The 8,959-nt window shown below is 37.0% G+C and overlaps 1 protein-coding gene across 1 annotated transcript in view; it reads right to left on the bottom strand.

Moving 5' to 3' along the window:
* Positions 1 to 133: 133 nt before the first annotated feature.
* The window catches only part of LOC118272375 (protein ELYS), a 29,287-nt gene continuing 20,461 nt past the window's right edge, over positions 134 to 8,959 (bottom strand). The window contains 12 exon segments of the mRNA XM_050707988.1: positions 134 to 283; positions 636 to 769; positions 1,197 to 1,330; positions 1,723 to 1,803; positions 2,141 to 2,218; positions 3,030 to 3,256; positions 3,629 to 4,514; positions 4,885 to 5,239; positions 6,389 to 6,475; positions 7,001 to 7,314; positions 7,317 to 7,990; positions 8,535 to 8,606. Coding sequence (XP_050563945.1) covers positions 235 to 283; positions 636 to 769; positions 1,197 to 1,330; positions 1,723 to 1,803; positions 2,141 to 2,218; positions 3,030 to 3,256; positions 3,629 to 4,514; positions 4,885 to 5,239; positions 6,389 to 6,475; positions 7,001 to 7,314; positions 7,317 to 7,990; positions 8,535 to 8,606 — 3,091 coding nt within the window. The 3' untranslated portion in view covers positions 134 to 234.

The following is an 8,959-nucleotide window of genomic DNA, read 5'->3' as shown; positions in this document are numbered from 1 at the left end:
TGTATGATACACAAATTGTTGTGTCGGATCTGGGTATGTGAAATTGGTGTTTGTAAACGTACCCACGACACAGGGGAAAATCCTAATGTGGAGTAACGTTTAAAAAAGAGAGTACGATAATAAAACACAAACATAGTATATTTATGGTAATTGATTTATTATGTTATAAATGCAAAACAAAACTGAACCCTATACTATTTCACTATAAATACAAAAATAACTTAGATCTCCAACTTATTTCTTCTTAGTGTCCTTACTTTCATCTAGAACAGTTTTCTTTGACCTGGAAACAAACAAATTAAATGTTAAAATATATGTTACATGATAAATTTAAAAGCACTTTTAATGATTTTAATATAATTATATTCTTAAGATATCTGCTGTCAAGATAAACTTATGACAACTATGATGTTTGGGCTAATAATAGATCCTTACATAGATCTTGGGTGGGAAAAATCGTAAGTAGAAATGGATTTTTGAGTATGTTTTTGCTATTTACATTGAAAGAATGATCGAGAAATATCTCGCTTTGCTCTTTGAATAAGCTAAGATTTCGGACTTGATATAATGAACGATATTTTTAAATTATGTAATATTTTCCTTATATTAAAGGCTTTTCAAGAATAGTGTTTTACCTTTTCCCCGTTTCGGAGTTAGCTTGGCTAGTATTGGACATGGTAGAGGCGGTGCGCCTCGTCCGCCTCGCCGGAGTCACCGCCTCGCTCTCTGACGCTGCCGGCGACTCTACCGGACTCTCCACGTCTCCTTTCTGGAATGGAATTTGTACTTTATGTAATGTGGCTTAAGATTTATTATCTTATTAATTGAGAAATGTATCATCACAGTTATATGTTATGTTATCTAAACTATAATATTTTTTAAAAGAGTAACAAATGTTGTTTCTTGTGAGTTTCTTTCTCATTCTTCTCCATTTGAAGCTACACTTTGGAACGAGAACCTAGCTTCACTGATCGATAGATTGACAGACTATTGTTTATTTCTCTCGTTTCAATAGTACCTAATAGTATATTATGGTTTAATTGAAATAAATGATTTTGACTTTGAATATTTTTATACGAAGACTTACGATTATATTATTCCCTGATATGTGGAGAAACGTAGATATAAGCGAGACACAATGTATTTTTTATTGTGGCTCATAGACCGACAACTAAATTAACTTATGTAGCACATACCCTAAGGTCAGTCGAAGTCCGCCGGCCTTTAGGCGTGTGTAGCGCTTCACACGCGCGGTTGAACGACTTGCGCCGGCCGCGGGCAGGACTCTCACCCCCCATTGGTACTGGAGACGCGGGGTCTGGACTGTCCGCTGAGGAAAAATATAATGAAATGTCATACACAAATAAAATTAAAATTGGACACCAGATACACTAGAGGCGTTACAAGTGCGTTGCCGGACTTTTGGGGGTTAGGAATTTAAGAGTTGTTGGGGAATCGGGGATAGGGAAGATGGGTAAGGGAGGTAATAAACTTCGCTCACACAACAAAACACAACACAAGCATAATTTCACGTCGGTTTTCTGTGAGGCCGTGGTATCACTCCGAGCGAGTCATCCTAATCGTACCGTATCGCATGGGTCTCCCATACTTAAATGGGCTCTCCCATTTGTGAGTAAAGTTAGCTTGGATTGCCATCGAGAAAAGTATAGTAAACAAATTCATATTATCTGAATCTATTCTCATTTGATAATGTCAACTTACCAACGTCAACAGATATCCTCCTATTGATTTTGGCTGCGCGAGGCGTCACTTTGGTTTCTGAGGCAGCTCTGCCGAGACGCGCTGTAATCATATGACAAACTATGTTATTATAATACTTAATATTTATGATGTACCAGTTAAAAACAATTTAATTTAAATGATGTTTAATTTTTTTACAAGAAATCTTTAAAATATTTTATTAACATACAAGTTTTACAGAAAATCGTTGTTGACATTTCGAAAAAAAATATTGAAAGCGACTGGGAATTGTCAATATCAAAATTAATTCCTGTAGTCCTTATAAACAATCTTAACAGCTAAAAATATAAATAGGACTTCATGCAGATTACAAATAACTTATCTACAAGTCCATGCTGTTACACCGAGGCGGTTTTAAAGCATTAAAAGCAGTACGTACCTCTGCGCTGCTTACTGGCATCTGACGCGAGAGACTCAGGCGATAGATTGGTCTGCAACTCGTCGAGATCCGTGGAGCCTAGTCAAGCGTTAGTACTTTTCTAGTTAATATAATGTACATGCATATATAGGGTATATAAAACCAAGAAGACGAGATATTGTTATTCAATATTGTACTTTATTTTAATAAGTTTTAGAGTTGAGTTTTGATTGCTATAGTAAACTGATATCGATGATACTGTGTTCACAAAGAAAAATGACTTTATAGTTTAAGTATTAAAGTTCTTAATATCTCGTCTTGTTAGTTTAAAGTTCAGTGGAACCAATATTCTTTAGTGTTGTCTGCCTCTCCCTCGCACGTATAGTTTTATGAGTGAGAGGTGGAATATTGTTCTTCCATGAACTAACAGTGCAAATAGTATATACTCTAAAGTGAGTTGTAGCGTGTAGGTGGTCTCTTTCACTTATAATGGGATAAGTATTGGCATCCCACTCACACAGTCCTCTTATTAGAGAGAGAAAGAATGAGTTGAGCGTATATTTGTAAAGATTTCCATGCATTGCATAAATTAACATTATACGGTGCATATAAATCTAAATGTAGATTATAATTTGCAAATTAAAACATGCTTAGAATAGCTGGGTGCATTTTTAAATAAGTCTTAATCTTAACTTATAACTAGTAACTTAATGCATAATTGCAATCACGTGTTTAAATATCGTTCACTCCAGTTACCCTATATAAGGGTAAGATTTTTTTACAAAAGCCAGAGTAAGAAATAAAATCAAAATAGTACTCAAATAAGTAAAGAAAACAACAAAAAAAAATTATCTAGCAAGTATCTAATTAAAATCTAACCTCATTTAAATTATTACATAAAAAAACATACCTTCAAAATCAGTCTTATTGAGTAAACTGATCCGATCAATAGGCTGGACATCGAAGGCGGCCGAGTGAGTCGACGAGGCGTCATCATCGTCCGCCTCCGAGGCGACGGACCGTGACGTGTGCGACGTACGTGACGTACGCGATGCTGTGCTTAGGCGGCGACGGGGCGAAGCGTGCGGTTGAGGTTCTAGCCACGATTCTAGCACGGCTTTTTGGTGGCGAGTCAGTCTGGAGATGGAAGATACGAGTTTACATAATATATTTTATATTCGACCAATTTGATGGTATTTTTAATTGTACAGGGTGCCACTGAAGTTTACGTCCGAGTGGGACCAGATGATTGGCAGGACCAGGTTGCAACTGTTAGGGACATCGGGTTCGATTACCGGGTCAGGCAAAGAATTACTGGGCTTTTTTCGGATTTATTTGAATTGTGCTTAGTATATGGCAACCCCCTATTACATGGGATTTATAACACAAATGGTGAAAAGTGGGTGTGCATTGTATAGCGGCATTACAAGTTGTAATGTGCACCTCTGCCTACCCCTTCGGGGATAAAAGGCGAGACATTGCATAAATAATTTAACAAAAAAACCTTACCTTCTAGCACTAGAATATTCGCTGATAACATTCTCAGATTCCAATTTAGATCCATCTTCAACGGTAACTTCGGGTATCACAGACAGTTCGGGCTTAGTAGCGAGGACGGACTTACGGCCCTTTCTGACCCTATCACCGGCATCCTCACTCGCCTTACTCCTAATAGAGGCTACAGAACCCTCTGAGACCACACTCTCATTATCATCAAAGTTTTTGCTTCGGGACCGATTGGAGCGTCTCTTAGGAGTGGAGACAGATTCGTCCAAGGCTTTTGACTCGTCGTGTCTCTCTGACATTTCTCTTGAAACCCTCCTAGTGATAATTTTCCTAACTTCGGCACTGGTTGGGGTTTTAGCCCGTCGTCTTGAAGGCGTCGTCACTTCAGACTTGACGCTTTCTGGAGTTTTTTGCTCTGCGTCTACGGATTTGTTTGAAGCGGTTGATTGCGTACGTTTTCTTGTTACAGGAGTTTTGATCTCAGTTTCTACAGCAACCAATTCTTCTGTCACGGATTTATTTGAAGACGTAGACTTGCCACGTTTCCTAGATCGCGTTTGTTGTTCTACTTCTTTATCTTCTGCCTGTTCTTGTGTTTTCTCTTCTGCAGTTTCTTTTTCTTCTGGCTGTTCGGTTGTTTCTGGTGCTTTAGTGACTATAGGAACTTCGATAACATCTTCGTCTATTTTAGTTACTACTTCTGGAATGTTCTCTGCCTTCTCTGATTCCTTTGGTTCTTCACTTGTTACCTTTTGTTCTACCTCTACAATTTCTACGTCTGTTTCTTTTGCAGTTTCAACCTGTGTTGTGCTGTCTACTTTGGTTGGTTCAGGTGTGGGTTCTTGCTGTTTGTTTTCTGAAGATTCGACTTCCATTTGGACGATTGGTTCTGTTGTAAATAGAAATAAATGTCAATTAAAATTAGACATGGCGTTGTTTATAAATTTACTAAAGAAATATGTAATGTGGGTATGTAAAGTTAACTTTTAATGGCCATTTAATTACAACAAAATCCAGATATGGACGTATAAAAACATTTATCACCAGACCTCAATATTTCTAGGTTTTCCATTAATATTACCAAATTCAACACAATTTCGAAGTCTTGCAGAGAGATCAAAGTGAGGTTTATTAAAAACCCATGTGTAGAAATAATGAGGTCTGGTCAAATATGTAAATTTAATTTTAAGTCATCAGGACTTAAAATGAACCCTATAGAGATTGAAACAGAATTCAAATTACAATAAAATCAAACTGACCTTTTTCCACAGCCTCAGCCTTCTCATTGCTAACATTAGTCTTCTCACTCTCACCAGAATAGTTCAAGTTCAAATCCGACTTATCGGACGCAACAGAATTATCATCAGTCATAAGGGAGAAATTGGCTTGATTGAATTTATCCGAGCCTTCAACTTGATCAACATTTTCACTGTTAATTTCATCTTGTACAGTTTCTTTATCTTTAATTTGATCTTTATCTACATTTTGTGGTTCGTTATTAATATTCTGTTCATTAGATTTCTCATCAATTTCCAGTTTATCGCTAGAATCGTCCGAATCTTCTATGGAAATAACTTCGTCGTTTTCTTCTATTCCTTCGTTTGATGTACTTGACTGAAATGGGTTATTAATATGTTTTATTAAAGGTGAAAATCAGAGCTCTTAACCTCTCGTATGCCGTATATAAGACAACAATAGAAAACACATTGTGTCTCATGTGGATCCTCGTTCCGGCACACGAAGGGTTAATTAGAATAAATAAAAAATAGCGCTTTAAGCTAGGGGTGTTTTTTTTTATAAAACGTTGCCGCACACTAGGATTTTCTCCTGTATCGTAGATGCGTTTACTAACATACAAGTTCACATGCACATGAAACCCAGACCTGAAACAACAATTTGTGGATCACGCAGAGTTGCTTCGTGCGGGAATCGAACCAGCTACACGTTGCACGGCAGCCAGTTGCCCGGCCACCACGCCAACCGTGCAGTCTAATTTGAATAAAGGCCAGTTCATTCTTTATGGGAAGAAGTTTAGGACATTGCCAAGCAATAGTATATCTACGGATCTTAGTATTGTAACGATATATAAACAAAAAAATATCACTGTTACATAGTATGGATATATAAAGATCTAATGAATTCAAACACTAGAATACAAAAGGAATGAACAACAAATTTCTACTTAAGAATACGATTTTTCTAGATCTACTAAGCAGACAAAACTGATATTTTGTATGTATCTATGTTGAAATGGGACCACTTTTCCTTTCTCTTTTTTTGTAAGCGTTTCACCATTCTAGGATTTTATCTATCTATGTAAAAACAAGATCTCTTTTCCTTTCTTTTCTTTTAAACGTTGCCTCACACTAGGATATTCTCTTGTGTCGTGGGTGCGTTTACTAAGATAGTTGTTCAAATACACATGACATCCAGACCCAAAACAACATTTTTTTGGATCACATACAGAGTTGCTCCGTACGGGAATCGAACCCTTTGTGCGGCAGCCGGTTGCCCAGGTGCAGCACCACCGTACAGTCTTTAACAGTCGTCTGACTGACTTTAACAGACAGTTCAGACTTTTACAGTTTAAAAGTACATGAGTAATCTTACTACATGTACATTTAAACTCTCAATTTAAGCATACAACAGTTAAGAATTTTAAGAAAATGACTTCTATCTACTATTACTACTACTAGTACGAAACATTGACAGGCCAATACAGTTTACAATTAATTATAACTCAATGGATGAACAACTGATTACCGCGTTGAGTGTGACACAGATTTTACCGTCGTTTGTCGGAACATCTTTCGAGTTGGATTGTTCCATATTGTCAGGGTTTGGGATTTGCTGTTGATCAAAATTAATAATTTTACTATGAATTATGTATATGCAAAATTTCGTTTCTATCTTTAACATTGGTTAAAACAAACTAAAAACCTTAATCTACTTAGGTATGTCATAATTTTAATTGCCAATTTAAAGTTCAATTGCTATCATTTATGGGGATATTATCATTCAAGGTATTTATTAGGCCCCAAAGACTGAATGATACCCTAAACAATCAAGTCTAATCTTAAGACCATAGAATAGATCATAAGTATTAACCTTAGTACGAGTTTGCTTTACGTTTAAAGTAATCGAAACGAGAACACGTCCGACGCTCTGATTGATTGGTTTACTCGAGCCGGCCAATCAGAGCGCCGAACTCGTTCTTTAAACGTAAAGAAACTCAAACTGATCTTGAATAAAATGTTGTAAATACTCTCTATTATAAACTTTTGAATGAAATATTGTATGTATCTGTTTAAATGCTAACACCTTATATCCGCATCAGATTATTAAAAAGTCTACATACAGAGATTGTCGACTTACCTCACTCTCATCATCGGACGCCTCACTGCCTGACTCAGCCTCATCCTCTCCTTCATCTCCAGAACTCTCACTAGCATCCTGATCATCCTCATCAGACATATCCTGAATCTCATCTATCTCCCTCTCAATCTCCACTATCTTCTCTTTCTCTTTCTGTTCCGCTGCCGACTTCTTATTATCAACATTTTCTTCCATTTCTATATCAGCATCGCTATCATTAGTCATCAGACTTGACGCTTCCTGGGCTTTAGAATCGTCTTTTAATTGAGACGCTTCAGCCACACTGCTTTCTGCACTACGTAGAACTGATTTTCGAAATCAGTTTGTATCATTTGCACGAAAGCAGCGAAAGGTTTTGAAGTATTATTATCAATATCAGGTTGTACTTCTTTCTCCTCTTGTATACTCGATTCGTCAGCCACACTGCTTTGATAGCTTTTGAGAACCGATTTATCAAACTCAGTTTCGTTCAAAGTGAATGCGGGCAAAGGTTTTAGGACACTGACTTCACTCTTTTCAACGACGACTTTTTCTTCGCGAATATTAATTGAAGTGTCGGTTATTTCTGCTACGCTGCTCTGGTAGCTATGTAGGACAGATTTCTCGATGCAAGTCTCGTGTAGAGTAGTGAATGCTGGTAATGGTTTAAGGTCAGTCTCCAACGCGCTTTTGTCACTCTTAACCTCTTTAACTACAGTTTCTGACAATGTGGAGTCAGTGGAACTCTGTAGTATAGACTTGTTGACTATAGGAGAGAGGGTGACGTCCATTAAGTTAGGAACCTGTTTTAAGGTCTTCATTGGAGTGCATTCGATTGCGGTCTCTGGTGCATCCTCAAGGGTCTCCGTGTCCATTTTATCTGCTTGCTTCACTTTAGCTGAGAGGATGTTTTCAAAAGCTTTGCGGGATAGGGATGCCTTCGCTTGCTTGCTTCGTGCTGACGATTCTTTTTTGGGTGACATTACCCTTTCTGGTGTTTTGGAGCGACTCCTACAACATGAAGGAAACATAAATAAATTGATGGAAATTGTCATAAATATAATGCTGTATTTCTTTTATATAAATAAGTAAATAAATAAATAATAACCCATCGAGTGAGTGAAAGTTCGACGGTTTATTAATCTGCCGTCACCACTTGACACTGGCAGTATAGTCGACAACACTGTATTGGAGACTCGGTTGCCATTCAAGAAAAAAAAACCCATCAAGTGTTTTGTGCGCCACCAATGGCGACAGTACATTTACCAAGGTCAAACACGCAAGGCATAACGAAGTAGTCAATCATGTGATTTTGTAATCATGTGAAAACTTCGTACAGCCTCAAACATTTTGTCTGACCGTTTATATAGTCGCTGGACTTACACAAATAATTTAAGATCATAATTTGAACAAATCAGTCCAGCCGATGTCGAGTTTTAGTGAGACTAACGAAAAGCAATTGTTTTTTATATATTATAGAGAAGATTTATTTTATCAATCAGTTTTCTACTAATATGAATGTTACTGGAGTTTAGTTGATCGTCACAAAACGTACCTTAAGCTGCGCGGTGAAGGCTTTGATACGATTTCTTGCACCACTTCTATTTCTGGAGTACGGGAACGGCTCCTACGGACAAAGAACAATACATTCATTATGAGACTTGACGCTTCTTGGGCTTTAGAATCGTCTTTTAACTAGGACGCTTCAGCGACACGTTATTGAGATAAAAACAAAACCAATAAGTATACAAAAAAAGTTTCTTTGGGAAAGTTGTTTGTAATGATGAGTACAATCACGTGTTTAAATATCGTTCACTAATTACCGTGATAAAAATAAAACTAATGACTATACAAAAAAGTTTCTTTGGGAAAATTGTTTGTAATCATGAGTACAATCACGTGTTTAAATATCGTTCACTAATTACCAGTCACCCTATATTGTAAAACAAATGTAGCAATAAAAATATAGGGATATAAAGT

This window comes from Spodoptera frugiperda, chromosome 4 (genome assembly GCF_023101765.2).
Source record: "Spodoptera frugiperda isolate SF20-4 chromosome 4, AGI-APGP_CSIRO_Sfru_2.0, whole genome shotgun sequence".
In the NCBI taxonomy this organism is placed as follows: Eukaryota; Metazoa; Arthropoda; class Insecta; order Lepidoptera; family Noctuidae; genus Spodoptera; species Spodoptera frugiperda.
The sequence above is the reverse complement of the archived record's forward strand: the minus strand, read 5'-3'. Positions and strand labels throughout refer to the sequence as shown.